The following is a 23,485-nucleotide window of genomic DNA, read 5'->3' as shown; positions in this document are numbered from 1 at the left end:
GCTCACCACCCTGGCCTCCTAGGGACAGCTACAGAGTCAGGGCTTGGAAACGCTCCATCACTCCAAGTAACTTAAGAAAACAAATCATTTGGCAAGTGGAAAAGGCATCTGGCTTTTTTTATGCTCAGCATGTGAGATCACATGCAAGAGGCTCTGAAGGTGCAGTTTTATAAATATATTGGGTATGACATGTGGCTACGATGCTTCTGGAAACGCTGATGATTTCCCTGAAATGCGGTGATGATTTGTGCCCTAAATATTGTCTACACCTATCTAAATGCAGATTCCTTCTGTAGCAGGACTGGGGCATAACAAGCAAGAAGAACCATTAAAGCCGGGGGGGGGGGGGATGGCAGAGACAGAAGGGCTCATGAGGAGAGCACATAATACATGTCTGAAGGATTATCTGGGACAATCAGAATGAGAGGGAGTTCAGAAATACAAGGCTGATCAGACTGGTAGCTTCAGAATGATCACCCGGCAGAGATACCAACAGAACTTAAAAAAAGAGTGATGGATGTAGACTCCAAAAGAGCAGTAAAACAGAAAAAATAAATGCTCCCAGGAAGTTTGATTTGAAGGATGGAACCTTGTGCACTGGACCACCGCAAGCCCTGGCATACCAAAATTTCAAGCCGTGGTGGCACTGGGCTTCGACAAAAGACTCCTTTGGGAATCCAGAATTAGCTGAATTTCCACCTCAATCAGCAGGAAAATGAAGCAGTGTTTGGCTATCTTTGTGCACATAACCCAGATAGCTGTGTTCCTTGTCTGGCTGTTTCCTTCAGAGAAAGGGGTTTTTTCAACCAACTAGAAATGGTATAGCCTAACTAAAATAAATAGCTAGTCCTACCTAGTCTCCATTTCTGAAAAGCCTCTTAATTTTATTTTATTCTATTCTATTCACAAGAGAATTACAAATTAGGTTTCAAAGAATAAACTTTTCACTAATCTGTCTATCCAGAATTAAATTTAGTCCTAAAATACGGTCATGTGTTTTGAACTGATAGGTATCCCTTCTAATCCCTGCTACTCTTTGACTTCCCTGATTTTGCTGTTCACTGGACACTTAGTCAACCTCCAAGATAATGATTTCCTACAAAGTAATACAGAAGTCACACTTGGAGCTCTTATTTAGTTATAATAATTCACAGAGATTAGAAATAACTTTATTTTCTATACTTACAAGTCAAACAAGCCTGCTGAAAAGCAATTACAAACTCAACATGCAGGTTCTTTCGCATTTACTGAAATGTGTTAATGATGGAAATGAGTAAGCTCTCCATTTATTTCCAATTAAAACAAAGAATGATATTTTTTAGCATTGGTCAAAGGTCTGCATTTTCTTACCCCCATTTTATGCTCATTTATCAACAGACAACAGAACAAGGCAACCTTACTTTAGGGATTAACTTTCACAAAATAACTACACTAAAAAACCTCTTATAAAATAGTTTGTATGAAATTAAATATCTCTAAATTCAATAATTTTCAATTACGACATCTTATTAAATAAAATTGTAGTGGTGGTGAATTTTCAGCTCCACTGAAGTCAATGGCAAAATTTATAGAACTTCATCCTCGAACTCTATTCCACTTCTAAAACAGGGATAGAGCTATCAGTCCTGAGAAATACTGCAAAATTTCCTTCTAAAGTAACACTAAAGAAGCGAGTCAGATCTCAGCATACTACATCAGATGAACTCAATTTTTGAGTGAACCTCAATGTTGACTTTTTTATTTTTATATATATATATATGTATATATATATATGTCTATATATATATATCTATTTGAGTTCCATAAGAGTCAAAAGCCCAGCATGCCGTGGTGCTGCAGTTCCAGTGGAGGTCAGAAGGTGAAAGCACCATTTCAGAATTCACAGGAAATGGTCATTTACCTTTAGTGGTCACACTAATGACAACTTCAAGCTTTACTCAATTTTCAGTTGTATACTTATCTCACTTTTCTTTAATTGCAGTCCTTAAAGGCTCCCCAGGAGAAACAGATGATCAGGTAAAAGTCTAATACGTGTCTAGAAGGCATGTCAGTAACAAACAGTGGGCACAAAGAGATGGAAGTCTTCAAGAACTCTCAGTGGTGACAGTAAGAATGCTCCCTTGCAATTTAACAGATATTTTAACTTCTCCAGGAGTACAGTGAGGCCATCATCAAATGGTTTTGATAATCTTTAAGATTTTGCAAGTCATACTGGAATTCCCCTGTGCCCATTAACTGATTTTATATCATATAAAAAGGTTTTCTCATCTATTTTGGTTTTAAGCCATATGAGCATCAATGCTTTTCAACACACTGTGCAGGGAGAAAATGTTATACTCTGACATTTCACTGAGTGGCAAGAGTATTTTCTCCACAGAAAGGAACTCTTTATAATAATGTTCATAAGTAGTGGCTCTCCCGTGGCAATAGGTTTAGATAAGACATGAACAAACTAGATTGCATGCAGAAACTTCTCGGTACTGAGCAACAGATATAACAACACATACCAGATACAGTGCTGACAGAAATAATCAATTTTGTTGCAGACTGGAGTACATCAATACAATACATCCCAATTAATAAAACATAAAATAACTTTTAAAAAATACTGTTGAAGCTGTACTCTATATCAATAATATTACAATAATCAAATATGGAAAAAAAAAGTTAAATCTGCAATGCACTTGAATCCCAAAATTCTTATGCCTGTTCCACATAAAAATAAACAATTAATAATACTGACCAAGTGTTTAAAATTAAATCAAGACCATGAATGATAGGAGATGTAACCCTCAGAGGGCAAAACTGAATTTGGTTCCTTTCTGGGGGAAAACCACCTACACATATATTCTTGAACAAGAATCTTTTTTCAAAAGTTAACAGGAAACTTCAGGTTGATTCAAGGTAAATACCAGCTCCTGTTATCCAAGAAGATAAGAAACTCAAATGCATTGGTATCGTTATGATGTCGTAATACATTACTGAATTATACAACAGTTATTTCCCAAAATTCCTATAACTTGTATGACTTGGTGGGGACACAGACTGCTACTGACAATGTTTGTATATCAGATAATAAAGTGCTTTCATAAAGCATCACAACTTCCTGTGTTTTCAACAGAAGTATTTAGTAAAATGTTATTTAAGATGTTAACCTGTGAGCTGCTGCACCATAAACAAAACAGTCAGTAAAAATACATGAATGTGATATTTAAGTCTTCCTATACAATTCTACAGAAAAAAAATTGCAACAGAACCCAGCAGTGGTACCTCATGTCTTCTTTTAGTATAGTTCTGAAATGTGCACTCAAGAGCTATGGGATAAACCTTCCAAGCTCTATTTCACATCAGTGATGTGCATTAAAATATCCACTCTTGTGAGACAAAGGATAAGGCTTATACCAAAAGCCCACTGTGCCACTTGGCTGCATATCTTTGGTATATTTATAGTGCAACTATTCTGTTTCACCTCTGAAGGGAAAAGTTGGCCAAAGCACTGCATCCCCTGCCACTGAGAATCTACTATGAACTCCTACATTCACTAGGACCTCAGACACTAACCTACTGCTTTAAACAAATTAAGAATGTGCAGTGAAATTAACTTCTTCCTGTTTTTAAATGTACTATTGAAATAAAATTAAACCATGCCAGATTTCACAACAGAAAGTAACAGCAAGTTTACAATTCTCTTGCAAGAGTTTAGGAGCATACAAATGCGAGCATGAATTTCATGGCAATTTTTAATGACAGATATCCAAGGTGCTATTTGAAAACATTTCTAATTTAATTATTGTTAATCTAGATGTAGTTGACCTTTGTATCTACAAAAAAGACACTTGTTTTTCATTTTGCTTAGATACTTAGAATTATTGAAAATGCATAGAAAGGCTAGAACTACTTAATTAAAATATATTGCAAGCATGTTTTTCTAAACTTATATTGCTAAAGCCTTGCTGTATTGTAAGTTTTACTGGAGTTGACCTTTAAACACAGTACCATGTATTCACACAAGCCTATATATATACCTGCATTTCATACTGCTATTTGAGTAGGCATACCAACACACAACTACAGTACACATCATCCAGTGGCAGTGCAATAAAATGTAGCGCCGTCGAAATGCCATTTAATGATTTTTCAACTTCTAAACAACAACATTCTTTCTGAACAGATCTGTCCAACCAAACTTGCATATTGCTGAACACTGGCTTCATCGCTTGGCCCCTTCCTTCTTTTCTTATACACACTGTAAGGCATGACAGTTCTCTTGTGAAGAACTCTCACTCTGCCCAGTTCCTTAATACAGCCTTCATCAACTGCAAAGAGAATCAGAAAGCACAAAAATTAGTTACATGTAGTGTCCATGTGATCTTAATTTATGCAACTAACTTCAATATGCATAATGGAAACTGTATGAAGTAACAAAACTAATCTCCAGATGAACAGCAGATGAAAGCAGAGCTGATCTAAAGAGCAGTCTTCTTGAATCATGGTTGAAAAAAAAATCTTGCAAAGTAACTGCATTTGCAGTGTGTGAAAAAATAAATCCTGCATCACACATTTCTAACAGTGATATACATCATTTCTGAAAATACCTCTAGTGCTGTATTTTAAAATTCATGTTCATTTAATGCTCACTGGAGCCCACTGCCAGAAGTGAAACTCTATCTGGGAAATACTTTCAAACACAGCCGACCAGAAGAGACTTGCTGCTATTGCCATATTGCACTTAATTACTACACCGCTTGCAAAATCCACCAGCACAGAGCACGCCCTTTCCCCAGTTGTGAAAAGTGTATTAAAACCAGCAAGAAGCCTCCATACTGTTTGCCTTAGGTAAGCATCAGGCAATAAACTACCTTCCCAGGTGAAACTTCCTGGGGCCGTCCAGCCCCCATATTTTTTTCCTCATTTATACTGGTTTCTGAGGTTCTCCAGTAGAATGAAGTCAAACGCATGCCCTTACTTCAAGTCTGATCCCTGAGCTGTGCAGACTGACAGAGTTAGCAGTATGAGCATGAGCTGGGTGGGCACAACGTAATTCCTCAAGCTTTCAAAGATACACACACCATAGCTGAATCTTATTAACCTCATCTACAGACCCCTTGTGACTTAATTTAACCAGAATCATATACATAAGAGCATCGTTGAACAAGTTAAAACTTCCTTATTTTTATGAATCCAATTGATGCTACTATTGCTGAATAATAATGTTATATAGCTCCTGTGAGTCAGAAAACTTTGCTCTACAGTGCTAGAGAACTCTTTAAAGAAAGTGAGAGAACATGCCACACACTTGAGGCCATTGCAGGATAAGTTAATATTATTACAAAATACTGGTAAAAGAAATCTTGGACTTTTTTGAACTTCAGGTTTACCAAGCCACCAACGTAAGAGTCAACTTAAACACAGAATCTGAAATATGAGTTTGAGAACAGAACCAAATAGTAACAGAGAAGAGATGTTGATGATAATGTCAGCATTTGGGGACAAACTATGCAAAGACTCAATCTTTTTCTGGCATCAGGACATTATTCTGACTGCAGAGACAGCACAGCTAAGTATAATTGCTTAGCTTTAAGTACTGCATCAATCTGCCCCAAATTAAAATATTTTATATGTTTATGTACTTGCTTCATTTAGGTTAGAACATTTAAGGCTCCTTGAACAGGATCTGAATGGTACCCACTCTACACCATTCCCCGCTTACAACACCCGCAATGAAGCCTTCTGCTGAACATCGGTTGACTCAAAATCAAACCAACTGCTGAGGAAAACCAAATAATTCAAAAATAGGTTTTACTTATAAGAGAATAAGCTGAGGTAGAACTTTCTCAGCACGTTTCACAACTGGCAATAGATTCGAAGTGCAGAGAATATGACACCAGCCCTGGGGAGCAAATTGGTCACCAAGTCCTGTCTTACTCTTTTTTTTTACATACCTGCTCACTAGACTTGCCACAGGTAAGCTAAACAAGTTGTCTGGAAGAATCTGAAGAAATATATAAGACAAATCCCTATTTAAATGTAGCCTCTTGCTACAGAAAAACTCAATACTTCCTTTTGGGCCTTCTTTAAGCTTCAGTGAAGACAAAGGAGGTCATGAACACTTCCAGGGATGTGGAAGGCCAGGTTGGACGGGGCTTGGAGCCGCCTGGTCTGGTGGGAGATGTCCCTGCCTGTGGCAGGGGGGTGGGCCTGGATGACCTTTAAGGTCCCTTCCAACCTAAACCATTTTATGATTCTACGAAAAGCTTTTCTTTGCAAGACATTCTTAAGAATTTGCTATTCATCCACAGAAATGGCTTAAAAACATTTTTTCTGCTGATTTCCTGAATTTAGTATGTGAAACTTAATAAAGCCTGCTTTACAAAGTTTAGAATTACTTCATTAATTTTATCTGTGTTTTGATTCCTAACATGAAAGCACAATGTATTTCTTAAGACTTAACTAGGAAAATGTGGTTTGAAGGAAGAAAATCTGAATAGTACTTGCTAAGATTGCATTCTCCACTAATTATTGTTGGCAATTGCTTTAGATAAACACCAAGTCAAAAACACTTTATGGCTTTCTCTCCCTCTTTGAAACCCATTAGGTTTTTGATGTGTGGCCAACACCTTTCTGATATCCCAATAGGTTGTTTTTACTACCAGCCCTAGTGCCTCTTCTATTACGTCCTCCTACTTTCTGAAAGTTCACCAAGGAAAAATTTGCAAGTTTAGCTTCTGGAGGTGACACAAGTGTAAAGTTATTTTAAGTTCTTAAATTGGAAAGTTTATATTTACTGCACCTCTAGGCTGACTATAAGTTTGTGTCCTGAAATGGATTCACGCCAAGCCTAGCCTTCGTAGTCTCACGCCAAAAGCACTTTCAAAGCTGTTCAGTACTCACTGTTTGATACTCATTGCTTTAAATAATACTGAAGCCTGATACTCTAGATGAGTTCATCTTTTGGACTGTAGTGTTCCTGGCCTCAGATTCAATTTCTAACAGTAACTAAAAGCTACCGTACCTTCAGTTTCACTACAGCCTTCCTGGCTCGGCCGAACCCTGTTCTTGTTGCTCAGCATTTATACCCTTCCTGCACTTTTACTCATTACATCAAGCACAGTCGGTGCACTATCCTGCTTGCAGTCAGGCCCATGATAGCTCTAGCTCTACAGCCATATGAAACTTATTATGACCCAGTGTTCTAGCAAATTTGTTAAGCACCGCAGCCAAGTGTTTTCTGGGGAGAAGTAAGGCTAGCCAAACCATGCTGTAGATCAGTCCTTTCTTGGACAGGTTTGTGGCACAGGTTTATAACACAACCCTCAGGCAGGAGAAGGTTCTCCCTGAGCCATCGAGAAAATACCAATACCTTGAAAAAAAAAAAAAAAATCACTGTAACATGAATACTTCAGACATGTTTTAAGCTTAACAGCGCCAGTAAGTTCTGTGCATAACCTACGTATATAAAGACTTGGTAATGAGTTTATCAGGAAAAGTTTCAAGCCAGATATATTTGATCTTACAAACTTACTTGTGATTGACTGTATTTATATTTGTTCTACACATTATGGTTGATTACAGATTCTTCAAATATGGTTTGAAAGGCAGAAAATAATAGTCCAAATGTCTACACAGATTACCTGTTTTAGTGAACATTTTTCCATTGACTCCCCCCAAAATAAGAACTTGAATGATAAAAATAACCTTCTGTAAAAGTACTTAAATATATATAATTTAAACTCCATCTGAAAAAGAAGCTTTTTACTGAAATGTTAAGTATCAGTAAAATAATCTCAGGTACATAGTTAAGCTTTTAGAGAAGGCAAATAGGAACTTGTGTAACCATAATAACAAATCCATAAGTTAAAATTCAGCCACCTTTCAATTGCTACTGCTCTGGAGGTAACACCACATGAATTCAGGAAAGTACTCCCTCTGTTCATGATTTAAACCTAAGCAGAACAGATTTAAGAGAATTTAATGGAAAATAAAAGATTGGGCTTCACCATTGTTTAAAAAGGAAATTACCCTCACAAAAAGAAAAAATAATTATCTGTTCCTGCTGTGTGGTACATGATAAAATTTGCCTTATATTTAAGAAGATGCCAACTGAATTCTAACAGGCCTTCTCTGTGTGACTGATGCTGGGATACAGGAGCAATCCCAATTCAAAATGATATTATATGCTGTGTTAAATAAAATTACTTGTTGAAAATAAGAAAAAGATCTCTATCAAGAAGTATTATTTCCATGCTTTGCTGAAGAAATTTCAGTTAGTAACTTCCATTTCTGGAAAGACGCAGACTGATCAGATAGTGGGAACAATATGTTAGGACAATACTGAATGCAGTATTGTTATCATTAAAAAGCTAAAAAAAAAAAAAGCTTATTTTTCCCTCCTCACAATTTCTCATTTTATACCTCATGGGTCTCCCACTAACATTTGCTTTGCCTCACAAGTACTTGGTACATTAATTTACATAACCCTCAGAAAGATAAAATGTTTGAATTCTTTGAAGATAAAATTTCTTTTGCAAGTGCATAATTGTGGGATGCCTCATCAGGCTATAATTTATAGCCAGTTAATTTTCTAACGTGCTTGTTTAGCCATCACCCCAGTCCAGCCCTCTGTGACTAAGATGAGACCTTGTATGCCACAGTTTAAAAGACTGTGCCAATGCAGCTCGTGTGGTAAGTTGCTTCTTAAGAATATAGTAGAAACCATTGTCCTGTAAGTCCACATTTTGTTCATCTAAGCAAGTATCACTGGGTCTTGGAACATATTTTTACGGCTTTTTTTACAATTTTTTACAATTTCTCTAATTCCGTGCATTCTCTCCCGACATCTCTGGAAACAATTCCCCACTTGAAATGACTGGATTTGGTGAAAGCAATTCCATTAACAAAGTGTTACTAATGAGCAATAGTACTAGAAGGAGGTACAGTACTCTTCATTTGAATTCTTGTGACTTTGCCTTTGTGAAGATTATCTTCTCATGAAACTGTTGATTAACTGTAGTCTACAGAAGAAACAATGTCACTTGGCATATAAAACATACAAGGTCTTATCCCTTAATTCAGTTACATCTATCAATAAAGTTTGGATGGTAGATACATAAAAAAACCTAAACTTCAGAAAAATCAATTCTGTAGGTTTAAAGAACCTGTCATTTCAGGAAACTGAGCAATTACAGATACAACCGTCTTTACAGAAATCTCATCCTGTAAGTCTCAGAGTTAAAAACAGAGCTGAATTCTTGTTGAATATATTAACTGACACTTCTTTCTCTTCTCCCCCATACTCCTAAAACAGGAAATTATTTATACAACATTTGACTACTGAAATTTGAATACAGGAGAGATTTCATTTATAATTCAACTGTGCCACCATGTTCCCATGAAAAAATTGCAAGGAGGTGTTAAAATTCTTTGTTCTGACCCACATATCACTATTAAATGCAATTCATATCTGGAGGATATTTTTTCTGAAAAAAACAAAGCATATCAGATACATTGCTAAGTATAAGTAAAAAAACAAAGTAAAAAGTAGAAGTGACCTAAAGACCCTCTACACAATGGTTTGTCTTGGAAGATGTCAGGCGGATACTGGTTTGACTTCTTGGCCCAGCTACACACACGCACCTTCGTCAAAAGCACAGGCAGTGCCGCTGAGCGACACTGAGTAATGAGCAAAAAGGAACAGCAGTGGTCTTCAAAGGCAGCCTCATCCAGCAATCGGCCCCAGAAATGCTTTTATACTCAAGGGACGAAGAGGAATGTGAAGAGCAGGAAGTCTGACATACTCCTGTACAATTCAGTTTTTATTTCTTTGCACGACCCAAACCAACTTCCCCCCAAAACTGCAAGCTTCCTCCCGAAACCAAAACATGATTTCCTAATGCTGATATGCATTCCTGCTGAAACGCCAACATAAAATAAGGAGGAATTATTTTACCATTTTTATTCACAGCAATAGCAAAACGGCATCAGTGTGCTTTCACACAGAAATTCAAAGTTTCATGTTCTGAATTTTTTTTCTTACAGCGTAGGAATTAATTAGCGTTTTTACAAAATTATTTTGGGAAGCCAATATCCAAATATTTTTGTTCTCCAAGTGCATTAATCTTTATTATTACTACCTAATATAAGCTGAAGTGAAAACCAGCTACATCTGGTCAGAAAGCCGGGTGAGCACGTGCAAAGCCGCACAACTGAGACTGGGAGAGCGGCGAGCGAGCTCTGCAACAGCCTGCTGCAACTCCACGCAGGCTTGGAGCCAACATCGCGTGGAAAAAAATCTGACGGTTCAAAGGTTTTTGTAGCAAACTGTTACTAAACCAGCTTTTCGGTGGTGGGTGATTTGGGTCGAGATGGTTTTGATCAATACTAATTTGAAAAGACAGCTTGCAGCGGCAGCGTTCTGTACTGCTCTTCTTCCGAGCTGTGCATGACGGGGGCCGAGGCGATGGTACGCCTTCCTTCATCCCCTTTAATACACGCCTCACAAACATGACATTTTTAAATTTGTCAGGGGTATAATGTAGTGATGCAAGCAAGCTAACATTTTTGTTAAAGTACATTTTTCCATTTAGAGAAGAGTGAAGAAATAATTAAAACTAAGTGAAAATTTAATTACTTCCTTATTTTTTAAATAGGAAAAAGGACAAATGCCTTTTTTTTTTTTTTTTTTAAAAAAACAACATATTAGTCACAGGAAAATATTTCTTACATTTTCTGCACAGAATGGATTCAGAACTACAAAGACACCTTACTGAGGTCTGGTATTTAGAATTCAAAAAAGAAATGTGGTGCTCCTGCTAAATTCTGAAATGACACTGATCATATGTTTCGACTTCCTCAAATGCTAGTTAAGCCCCTTGGAATGAAGAAAGTATTTGGCTATCTTCACTTTGTGCTTCTGCATCCATGCTACACAGAGAAACTGGATTTTATTTTCTCCATAGCAGGATGAAACAGTGGAAGAAAGAATGGAAACAGGCAAAGAAGAAATCTTAATTCAAAATTTAAAATATTTAAAACTGTACCATTAACTGAAACCTGTAATTCACTTTGAAAGCAATCTTTGAAGGAAACTTCCATGTAAGTAACTCACATTATAAATTAGTTTCCATTCTGCTTAAAAATGTAATCTCAGAAAAACTATTTTTACTATTTTATTTAAAAAAAGTAGGAAGATTAGCACTTGACAACTGTGGTATTTTCAGACCAACAGACCACTGAGTATGCCTGGTTTTTGGTTTTGTTTCAAGTTGTTCCTGGTTTTTAATTTTCAACTTTGAATCAGTTAGGACTTGCATCATTTTCAAAGATGAACACAGTGTTCATATTTTCCAAATTAAAGAAAAATAACAGGTTTAAAATTCAATTTACAAGGAGTTGAAAAGTTTCACGACACCTGAGCTTTCAAACTAGGTGTAAAAAAGATCAAAGGAAGCATCCATCCCTTGCTGGTTACACTATGGCAACGTTCATTTGCTTGAGAAAGGCTACAGCCTTGTCAAATTTTTTTTAAAGAAAAGCTACATCTGGTTTACATGACCTTGTCAGAGTTAATGATCAATGATTTTAAAATGAAGAAACTTTGAAAGGAAGAAACACATTAACTTTTTAAATTTTATGGCTGAAATATAGGAGATATTAATTACTGGAAATAGAAAATGTTTTCACCTTAGTCAGAAGTCTAATGTATCTGACCTTTGAATTTAAGCATGTGTCTTACTTAATTTAAAGCACTATTTCTTTTTGTTCATCAGTAAAGCATAGGAAGTCATCCTCAAAAACAATATAGACAATACACAATAATGAGATAAGCAACACCCATTAATAGTAATATTTATATAAAAGTGACTTGAAATGTGTTCTTTCTCATATTCTTTCATTCATACTAGACTTAAACATTGAGAAATACTAAAGACCAGTATGCCTTGGGGTATAAAAATACTAACTCAAAACAAAATAAGAGTACAGTTAAAATGAAACAGGAGCATCATCACCAACAACAAAATTCAATTAAAAGAATTCTTAATTAAAACCAGAAAGCACAGGTCACAAAGGAAGTACAGTAAAATGCTCAGGATACTCTGAATCAGACAACTTTTTGCAGTTACTCTAACAAGAAATAAATAGGAACTTTGAAACCACTGTTCAAAAAGATAATGTTTCTAAGGGGGAAAAGGCACCTTCTCAAAATATTATCAATAAGTCTTAAAATTTGAAGACAGAAGAATTAAAGTTTTATAAGTATAACATATAGGGAAACTTAAAATGGGTAAAGACAGGGAGTTGCAACAAGGGTAAATCCTGAAGACATCTTCCAAACAAAACTTTTGGGCTTTGTGCCTGAAATCATACAACTGGTTTATGATTTGCAATTCAATCTTGAGAAGCAAGCAGTCTAATCACTTGACAAAACGCATTCAGAATCCACTAAACCTGCTGTGCCACACGGAAACAATAACTCATTGTGTTTTGACTCTTATTATTCTAGTAGTAAACATGAATAGGAGCCAATGGAAAACATTTCCTGTGAATACAGCAATTCATAGCAGTTCTCGTTTTCAGCTGTAATTTGCAGCAACCTGCAAAGGCTTCTGGCTTACCTGCAAATACAATTATTCGACTACATTGCCTAACACTAAAATCCAAGTATGGCCCACTGTTCTGGACACATTTGAAAGAGATGCACATAAAACAGTAAATATAAAATCCCTGGCTTATCTATGAGGAGCTCTCATACAACACAATTATTCTAACCTACCTCAATTTATTATCCTGAAATATGGTGACTGAGAAATGGATACCAAAGCGCTACATTTAAATTATACTGATATTTCTCCAAGGACTTGCTTTTCAGGGATGAACTAGAAAAAAAAAACAACTAGTAGTACCTGGAAAAATGTTAGTTAAATGAGACTGGACAGCTTCCCATCTGAAAACAGTATCCAGTGCCTCCAAAGTCAAGACACTTAAGACAAAAAAAAAAAAAAAAAAAAAAAAAATCTAGTAGATGGCAAGTTGACAAAGATAACTATTTCACTTTTAGATGTTCTTCCAGAAGACAAAATGAACCAGTCGATTCTTCTGAAGTTGTATCTCTGACACTATTCTTGATGACTTCAGATATGAGAAATGAGAAAGCGAATTGCCAATGAAGAATATTAATGGATAGACAGGAGGATTTTGTGTTTTGTTTTGTTTTTTTCTTGTTTTAAATACCCTTTCTGGGCATCTAGTCAACTTTCAATTATGCCTCCAGATTAAATGCACCATGTGCAAAAGGACCAGAAGCAGAACCGTGGCAGGTACAGCGGGGTTTTAAACGCACGAAGCCTGTGAGACCCCCGTCGAGCGCCCGGCCCTGCAAACCGTCGCCCCAAACCCCGCGACCAGTCACTGCACAAGGCAGTTTTAGTAGATCCCAATGAGCCAAGTCAACGTTTTACAAGCTCATTCATGCCCCAACTCATTTTTTTGCCAGACTCTACAGGCATTTCTAATGCCTGATTCTGATGACACTGGGTTCTGGGAAGGTTTATTTGCTCCAGGTCAGCACTGATGAGCCTGACCAACCTTTATCCTGCACCACGATGCATCTCCCCCGTGCTCCTCAGAACCTTTGTTATCAGAGTTTGTCTGTTCCTCAAAGGATCCAAGTTATTCAGAGTAACACAGGAACATTCAGTATTTTGAGCTCCTCATTTGTCTTTAGAGACAGAAGTGAAAATCATGGTCAAAATCCAACAAGCACTTGGAAACAACACATGAAAGCAGCTCTAATTCACTCGCTAACACAGAATTAAAATCGCGCACATAGCCTTCCAGAGAGGTTAGCAAAGTACCTGTCTAGAAATCATCAAAAGTGACTCAGTTACTCTTGGGTGAGACCCATTAAACATGCCATTAAATCTGTGAATTAAAGGTTGAGAATACTAAATTAGGGATGCATCTTAAATAGAAAAAATGAGGCATTGAAAGCAACTGCCACACAAACACTTCGTATTAGAGATGAATGAAACACTTCATTCATTTCTCATGAAAAACATGAATAAATATTTTTCTTAGATAAACACAGAATGCTTACCTCAATACTAACTCTAGTAGAACTTTAAAACTAGTAACTAGACTGCCATCTCAAACAGAACAGCTTATTCCATCTATTTCCTGAACATATCTTGCACAAGAAAACCCAGAAACACTACAGAAATTGCATTTTTATTTAAACTAGTAACTAAAATAGCTCGTAGGTCAGTAAGATTTACCCAAGAAGCCAAATACTCAGCCCCACTAAAATCAGTAATTTTCTAACTACAAAGTGACACTAATCAGTCAGTCTGTTTTGTAGCACTCACAGTGCTACATATGACATGCATATGAAACTAAAATTTGTGACAGCAAATCATGACTGTACTTCCCAGTATCTCAATTTCTGCAGCTTCCACAGATTGCAAAGCCAACATTTATGACATGTAAAAGCATTTCAGACTTTATTTTTCATGTCAAATTCATTTTACAAGGGCTAACAATGGAAGGGTGGCGTTATTGCCTCATTTTATATATCCTAGAGTCATTTTGCATGGCACAAACAAATGAAGAAAACACACTTTCTAACTTTAAGAGGCCATCGCCATTCTCTGGATTATAACATTGCTTCCAGGGAATTAAAGATATTTTTTGTGGCTGAGATAGAAATAATAATTAAAACAAAGAGAATTTTAGCAATTCTGGATGGATTTTTAAATCCTATTTGATAAATATATTTCCATATACTTATTTTCATCACATTTATGCAAGAATAAAAAATGTTGGCAGCTTTGTTTCTTTTTCTGAAGCAAAATCTTCCCATGGGACTGATCCCAAGCCAGCTGATAGCAAAGGGGTACTAACGAGGACTTCAGACTTTCACAAGAAGGCTTCCCAGGAGGCAGTTCCACTTTCAGTCAGGCTTCCAGGGACTTTTAATCACAGGTTCTAATAACACTTCAAGCCAACAGCAAAACGCAGTACTGAGCCCCAAGCTTACAATGACAGTAAAACCAATGGAATAAAACACAGTATGAAAGAGAAAAGTTGCAGAGTTATGCTTTAGGGAATTACAGCTGAAAAAAACAGGATGGAAACAGGAAAAAATCTGATAGAATAGAAGAGTTAAATACTATTTATGCAAATATTTGAATTGTATAGAAGTGAAAATGGCAGAAAGCACTAAGAGGATCTTTGAAAAAAGGGCAAAGCAAAGTCCTTGTTAAGACTGATATATGAGAAGGAGAAAAAAAACAAATACAAGAGTCAAGCTGAGAATTACAAATGCAAGCGTTTCCATGAAATAGGCAAAACTGAAGCAATTGGCAGTAGCTTATCAGCTAAATAAATCAGATTACAGCAATCAATTTACTGGCTAAATTAATTAAAACATGGAATCAAACTATATTCCATGTGAAAAGTCGGGATGATGTCACCAGAGGAGAGAGTAAACATGTTCTGAGGCACCGAGGACAGATACAAAAGGTCTGACCCTGGAAAAAGTTTGCTGTGGTGGCTGGTAGCGTGTGGCTGCACTGGGACTCGGCACATGCCTGTGGTGTTGCTTCCACAGCTGCTCTGTATCTGCACCTAATTACAGCTTTTAACTTTTATCACATTTCGAAACTAATCCCCTATGCTAGTTATGCTCGGCATGAAATAAATCTGCATGATCTCTCTACTTAGCCCACATTACTTAATTTTTAATTTCTGTTCTTGTGCTTCTAACACCTTTTGGGTATGGAAAATGATTCCAACAAGATTTGGCAGTCCTTGACCTTCTCCACATTCCCCTGAATCTTCACCAACGAATGAGTTCACTTCTGGTCCCGTCACAAAAAAAAAAAAGCAGAGTTATTCTGCTAGAGAACCAAATGTCACAATAGTCAAATGGTGAAGGAGTATCTTGAGCACACAACCATTTAAGATTCTTCTCTTCAATGCGAGAAGTAAAGCATGCCAGAATATCTTTACTTTTCAAGCAAAGTCCTCAATAAATTATGTAATTTCAAAATACATTTGTTCATTACACAATCTCTATGATGGTCATTTTGGATTAAAACATATTTTTAGGAATTTTGCAGTCCAAGCCCAGTGTTTCGTGAACTACACTACAAGTCATATGATGGTGCGCCTTGAGGGGCATTGGTTTACTCTGTCACATGTATGTCAGAAGTAGATATATTTAGAATATCAGTAAGTACATACTTTAAAATCATAAATATTTAGCAAATTTTGAGATTTGCTCTAACAGTGCAAAACAGAGTTCATATTATGACCATACTTCAAATCACATTTTAAAGACCTTTCTGTTTTTGTTGGGAGACTCCATTGCTGAGCTGACAGTTCAGTGTAATTTCTAACCCACGAGCCAATTTATGCAGTGTCAGTTGTTTAAGGATCGCAAATTAAGGGAGCAACATTACCTTTTTATTACAGAAGCACTGGAATATTTGAGTATATCTTTGCATAAGAAGTTAGAAGCCTACACCAATCATTTCAATTTAATCCAAACATACTAAAGTGAGGGAAAAATTTGCCTGGCTACACCTTATTGGCACTATCTTCACTGTTTAAATACCTTGTATGCTCAAGGGTCACATTGGATTTAGAAATGTGCATTCTGATGATTCTAAGTGTTTACAAACTTAATTAGAAACAGATACAAACTCATAAGATGTGTTTCTTCTAGGGGAACCACGAGAAATAATTGATATGTCTGCCTTTTTCTTGATTATAGCATTCAAATTTATTACCTATAGCTCTGATAGGATAGTGGAAAGTTAGTTCTTTAGAATAATTTGGATCATGATCTATCAGAAATTACTTAAACTGTTTCTTAACTCTCCAAAGTCCTCCACACTGTATCTTTTAAAAAATTATAAACAGCAGTTGTTTCAGAGCAGCCCAGCAATTTCTCCCTAATCAGATGATTGCATAGTTCTAAACAATTTGTTTAATGTTTTCCATCTGTGATAGTTTTGTGACTACATTTTCATCATCTGAGGAACTTCAGCGCATTTACTCTTGTAAACATTAATCTGCCTCACACTACCATTATAAACATTAACGCGTACCATCTTTTGATTAATCCATCTGACTAGATTCAAAATGCAACACTACACGTATACATCACTTTGCCAGGGACCTAAACTCTCAGGCATGACCAAATGGCAACTGCACTTCACTTTATGGATATAAATATGTGATCATGGCCTTCCCATTGAGAGAGAGAGGAGGAATAAGACCAGTATCATGCTAATACACTATACTTTTAAAATATATCTTAAAATTAAACAGCCTCTGCACTTGATGGGAAAAAATAATAAAATCCACAAAATACTTGTATTCACCTACACAATAAACATAAACCATGTTTGAAATACTGTTCTTTGCTAATAGAACGGGTGTATCTAAACTGTACGTAAAATTAAATGTTATGAAAAACACAACACTTGAAATCAAGGTTATTGAAAGAGCGGTGACTGAAATTCTTCTAGTGAAAGCACTATGCACACAAAAAACATGTTTAAAATAAATACAGTTTTGTAGAACTGCTCATGCCTGCAGATTTCTGCGTAAGAATTCTAAGTTTTATTTATGTATTGGGCTTGTGTGGCACAGCTTTAGTAGCAAGGGGCTACAGGGGTGACTTCTGTGAGAAGCTGCTAGAAGCTTCCCCCATGTCCAAAGAGCTGCAGCCCATGGGAAGGACTCATGTCAGAGCAGTTTGGACTGTCTCCCGTGGGAGGGACCCCACGCTGGAGCAGGGGAAGAGTGTGAGGAGCCCTCCCCCCGAGGAGGACGGAGCTGCAGAGACAACGTGTGATGAACTGATGGCAACCCACATTCTCTGTCCCCTTTTGCCACTGCAGGGGGTAAAAGGTAGAGAAAATTGGGAGTGAACTTGAGCCTGGGAAGAAGGGAGGGGTGAGGGAAAGGTGTTTTTAAGATTTAGTTTTATTTCTCATTACCTTACTCTGATTTGATTGGTAATAAATTCAACTAATTTCCCCAAGTCGAGTCTGTTTTGCCCATGACAGTAATTGCTGAGTGATCTCCCTGTCCTTATCTCAACCCACGAGCCTTTTGCTATATTTTCTCTCCTGCCCAGCTGAGGAGGGGAGTGACAGAGCAGCTTTGGTGGGCACCTGGTGTCTAGCCAGGGTCAGCCCACCCCAATTAACTAGATTTAATAACACTCAGTTTCTTGTAAGAAGGATTAAGATGCATAATCAAGTCACTAAGAAGAAGATTCAGAAGTTATTAAATACTGGGAATGTTGTTTGCCTTTTACTACTCTAGCTTACTCCATGTAGCAGAATAACAATGCTGCAAAGCTGAGAAAATTTTAATTTTGTATGTAGCAAAGGAGGAGTTCTGTAATGTGTGAAAGATATATTTCTGAAGGAAAAAAAAAACCAACAAGTTTTTTCAGTTTATATCCCTAGAAGCTTCAAAAATCTGGTAAAAACTTGCAATAAAAGTTACAAGACTACTACAGAAAAAGACTGGAAAGCTTAAGAAATTTTCTTTAGTTCAATAATTCAAAAACTAGTGATCTGGCGTCGATTCTGTTCATAAGGTCGAATGGGGTTTTTTACAGAGTGATTCTTGTGAGCCTGAAGTGAGACCTTTCACTTCAAATTCTGACCTCCAAATAGATATGTTTAGTGTCCCAGTACTCTGGCATTGATCGCTGGACTAATACTCCTGGAAAGGAGAGTTTAGGCATTAATTTTAGTGTTGCTTCAGGAGGGTTTTTTTTCAGATGGTTAAGACTTCTATGTGAATATGAGGCAATTTATAAGACTTCTAAAATTTCAACATCTGTCTTTTGCATAGACATAGCCTCACCAGTTCCTGGGTGGCTGCAGGCAGATCACTGAAAAGCACAGAAAAGAGAAATTTTTTTCTCTCGATTCCAATGCCTATCATCATTTTGGCTCAGACCAGCTGGAAATAGTCCAAAGCCTAAATTCTTCTAAGGACTTCCACTTCTCTGCTGGAAGAAGCATGATCTTTATTGCTGTGTGGAGATGGCAGATGCAAAGTCTGGTCTGCATCAAGAGCAACGAGAGGAAGGTGGTTGCTGAATTGTTAGGCATTGTCAAATTTCTGCTGGCATATGACTTTGGCTTGTTAATCTCTTCAGGTTTTCACATCGAGTTTCTTTCTACATACATCGAGTTTCTTTCTACATAGAGTATTTAAAAACAAGCCTCTCTTATTCATCTCTATAAATATCTATCTAGATTTTCAAGTTTTAACCCTACCATTACTTATATTTCAATATATAAGTAGTATGTTTTTTCTGTTCTTGTCAAGTCCTTCTTCTCATCATTCTACCTATATGAACTACTGCAAAATTTATACCTCTCATGCTGGAAAAGATTTCTCCATAGACTCTAAAAGATAACTTAAGTACTTCCTCAGAACCCTCTTCAAAACTCTCCTTCACTGTGATGTTTACCAAAAAATCATACGGTTTAGTCAGTTTAGTCTATTACTATTTAGTCTATTATTTAGACTATAATTTAGTCGATTACTATAATTGACCAGACAAACCAGAAGTGCTCCTCTGTTTCTTTATACCATTCTTTTGCATCCATCATGGTTTGTGTAGACTATACTCCCCAAAGCAAAGAGTGTCTTGTCTCCAAGAACACACAGAGCCAGGAAAGAGTCTGTGTATGCCTTTGTTATGTGTATTTTTCAACACTGGAGAAAGTACTTCCATTTTAATTCATGTATTCCATTCTATTCCATTTTGATTTCACTCTATTATTAGATATACAGGAAGTTGAACAGATGTGTATTAGCCTAGCCAATTTATCAACTTCAGCAAACAAATCAGTAAAGGAAAAAAGAAAAAAAAAAAAAGCATTGAAGTCCTGTTTGATCTGCATGACTCAAAGCTTCTGCTCAGAGCAGCAGACACAGGACGGTGGGAAGCAGCTTCCACCACTGAGGCTGCTGTGGGCCATGCCCAGCAATTCGGATCAATCACAGCTTCTTCACTTGGGTAACAGCACCCTGTTCACCCTGGTTGGCACAATATACACCCCACATTACGTGACACAGTCAGGACACTACAAAACTATGAAGGCTTTGAGCGACCACTTCAGATTGGGATTGCATCTGCCCTTATCTGAAGTTACTTCTTAAAGGTGTTGACAGTCCAGTGCTGATGGGAAGAAAGATTTGAAGTTTCCCACTAATTTAATTACCATCCCAGAAGTAGATTTTCATAAAGATTTTATTTCATGAAGACATTTTTCACAAGCTTCTCCCAGGAACAACAAACTGAAAATCTCAAAAGATGATAGAAAAAAAAAGAGACAAGTCCTTGGATTAGTCTCAGAAAAATAGAAAGTGGAAGGATAAAAGTATTGCCAGGATACCAAGTATATTATTTATAATTCTTTTCATACTGCATTTGTTCCATGGGAAAAGCTGTTAGTGAAAGCACCAACAAAGTAAAATCCTGAAGACCAGTTTTGAGAGAAGGAAGTTAACTAGTATGTCAGACAGACCATGTCCAGGAATATTTCAGCAGATGCTATCATGTGACTGAATTTTGCTCATCAGTTCTGATATGTTGTCAAAGTCACTGACAGCAATCTGTTAGCTGATTTCTTTTTTCTTTAACACAGCTGCATCTGTACTTCCAGCTAATAGCCTGTTAAATGAAGTTTGGCACTATGTCAATTTTCACAAAGCATCAGTATCCAAAGCCTCTATTACTGCCCTACCTCACTAACTGTTTATTTACTTGTAAGTAAATGACTGGCTACAGGTTAATAATAAACACATCAGAATCCTAATAAATCTCTCTCATTTATAAGATGATGCCAGGTCTTCTGAATTTTTCAAATTGAACAGACAACAAAAATGAAAGATCTGTTTTGAGCCATGATAATTTAGGCAAAACTGGTAATTTATAAAAGCAAGAATACTTGACAAACATGATCTTTCATCTAGGAATGCTGTCTGAATGTTGTCATGCAATTTTTTTTCCCGAGGTAACTGAAGTTTTTCAGTACATGTTAGGAACTGCACATAAAGAGCCTACCAGCAGTTTATTTAAATATCACATTTGAGCATTTGCTGGCACAAGACCTCATCGTTGTCTCTGTATGACTGGAGTGTTTTGAGGTTAAGTAAGGCTGAATCCCATTACACTGGACAGAAGTGGTAAAGGGTTGGACCTATTTCAACCATCAGGCACCCATGATTTGCCATCCTAAACAAAAAAAAATGTTATTATGGTTCCCATTATTGCTTTTTTAAATTATAAACTGTTAGACACTTTTTAGACTTATCTCTGTGGTATAAAGAGTTAAGAACTTTGTTCAGTTTGTTCTTCATTCTGCAACTGTTAACAAAAGTATTAGATGTTGGAGTAAAATGAGATGGAAAACAATTCACTTTAAAACCATTTGAAAATGTTCAAGCTGGACAACCACATAATGCAAACCAGGCAAAAATCCTCTGCAAATATCAGTTAATATTTTCTGATACTTTAGAAAAATTTTGCTACTTTTTGTAAGCATCTATTTTTTTCTTTTTCTTTTTTATTTTTTTTTCAGAATAGAAAAAAATAGATCTGAATATAGAAAGGAGCCCTGCAACATAATGTGTATGAATACTCAGAAATCCTCTTCATGTTGCAGAGACTTAGGAGGTCAAAGCACATAGCACTTTATAATGCATTTTCATAACCCACAACTGGTAATTTTATTATTTTTTTTTTTAAACGCAGGGAAAAAAAGTTCAAAAATTGCCAAACAGAATGAACAAACTAGTATAAGGTAACGTTTCAGAAATTTTCTGACATTACAGACAATATTAAAAGATGACCATTTCCAGTGACTGTTTCACTGCCCCAGGCAGCAATGCAAGTCACATTATTTCTCCCGGTTGTTGACTTCTCCCAGTTACTGCCCTCAGATTCTACATCAGAAGTCCCACTCCCGATAAAACATGACCTACTTAACTGACATAATTCTGGGCAGTATTATAGAAAGCTGATTCGAGAGGAATAAAGCACATGATCATTCCTATTTCTCTGTTTTAAATTCACTGTAACTTCATTAAACTCATATTACTGACTATTGTAGAGTAAAGAACAAGGAAACTGATTTTACTGTTGAGAAATAGCTTACTTAGAGCTAGCAACTACTTAAACCTCAAATGACTATAAGCTCACAGCAGGTCCAGTGCATTTCAACGTGTAGCTATGTTTTAATTTCCTTAAACCACAGGACGTAAGTCACATTTCCAGTAGTGTCTGGAGTGAGATATTCTCTGCTGATAATGATGCAGAGTTCTATACCCTGCAGTTTCCAAATGCGTGGTATGCCACAGGAATTTCACAGAATCAAGAAAATGGTGCCCCTTTGCTTGTACAGGGTTAACACCTTCAAAGGCAGTAGTTTAGTTGTCATTTTTGTGCTTAAATGAATGCGTTCGTTTCTTTCTGAATAACAAGAGTATCTTGAACACCACTGGCCTCCAATACTATTTCCCTTCCTTTATAATTTTTTTTCCAATTTCCTCTCATCAATCTAACGATGATTCTAGTTGATCAAGACATGATGTGCCACCCGTTTAAAACTCTTACATGTGGAGCTTTTCCCTTTTTTCTTTTCAAAGAACATCCAAGCATGCTCCCCAGTCTATTTTCCTACCACATTGCACAGCTACCTGGGCAATCACTAAATAACATTCTGCTATTTGCACAGAACACTTAAGGTAATTCTGCTACTAAAACTTTCTAATCAGTATCTACCTCTAGAAACTTATTTGAACCTCATTATTGTAGTTCTTATAATTATTACCTTAGTGTACCAGTTGAGCAAACAAGTCACAGCATAAATGGTAACATGCACAAGATCAGGAAAAACAAGAAACGCAAGCAGCTTTTCCAGAAGTTCGCAATCCTGCTTAAATGGTCACCTCTCTTCAAATTCCTTTCACTTATCTACGTCCTGCCCTTCCAACAGTTAACTAGCCAGTGAATGGAAATTGTATTAAGCTACAGCCATGAAAAGTAAAAACAAAGAAGCAGCCATTTAAGAGTACTCAGAGTCAGGTAAATCTGTATTTTGATGGCTAGAAACAGACCACAGTGCTACAGACCCTTGAGCTTAATCACTGACATCTCTGAATAATACCACAACCTTTCTCAATTGTTCCTCAGTGGAGAAAGAGAAAATTTCAAGAAGAGGATATTCAGCAATTTGCAACTAATAGAAACAGTTGATCACTTTCTCTTTTCCACACAAGCGTTCTCCAACACAGCTCCCTTGGGGCCTGCAATCGGCCCACAGAGTCAGTAGCTAAAGCAAGTACATGTATTTTTTTTCCATCTGATTGCACTGTTTTACAGTCACATTACTGTATTATGTTCTGGTCAGTAATATTTTCAACCATTCTATGCTGGCAAATC

The 23,485-nt window shown here is 36.7% G+C and overlaps 1 protein-coding gene across 4 annotated transcripts in view; it reads right to left on the bottom strand.

Annotated features, from left to right (window-relative positions):
- Window positions 1-1,152: 1,152 nt before the first annotated feature.
- ATE1 (arginyltransferase 1) overlaps window positions 1,153-23,485 on the bottom strand; it is an 84,885-nt gene continuing 62,552 nt past the window's right edge. For 3 of the 4 annotated variants that reach the window (XM_042787589.1, XM_032988667.2, XM_032988668.2), the window contains exon 12: window positions 1,153-4,316. In XM_042787589.1, the coding sequence (XP_042643523.1) occupies window positions 4,138-4,316 (179 nt within the window). In that variant the 3' untranslated portion in view covers window positions 1,153-4,137. Of the gene's footprint in view, window positions 4,317-21,163; window positions 21,278-23,485 lie in introns of those variants that run through there. The other variant, XM_032988670.2, reaches the window with a different exon arrangement.

The sequence above is a fragment of the Tyto alba genome, unplaced genomic scaffold (genome assembly GCF_018691265.1).
Source record: "Tyto alba isolate M040663 unplaced genomic scaffold, T.alba_DEE_v4.0 Super-Scaffold_1, whole genome shotgun sequence".
NCBI classification, from domain to species: domain Eukaryota; kingdom Metazoa; phylum Chordata; class Aves; order Strigiformes; family Tytonidae; genus Tyto; species Tyto alba.
Note: the sequence above shows the minus strand (reverse complement) of the source record. Positions and strands in the feature narration are given on the sequence as shown.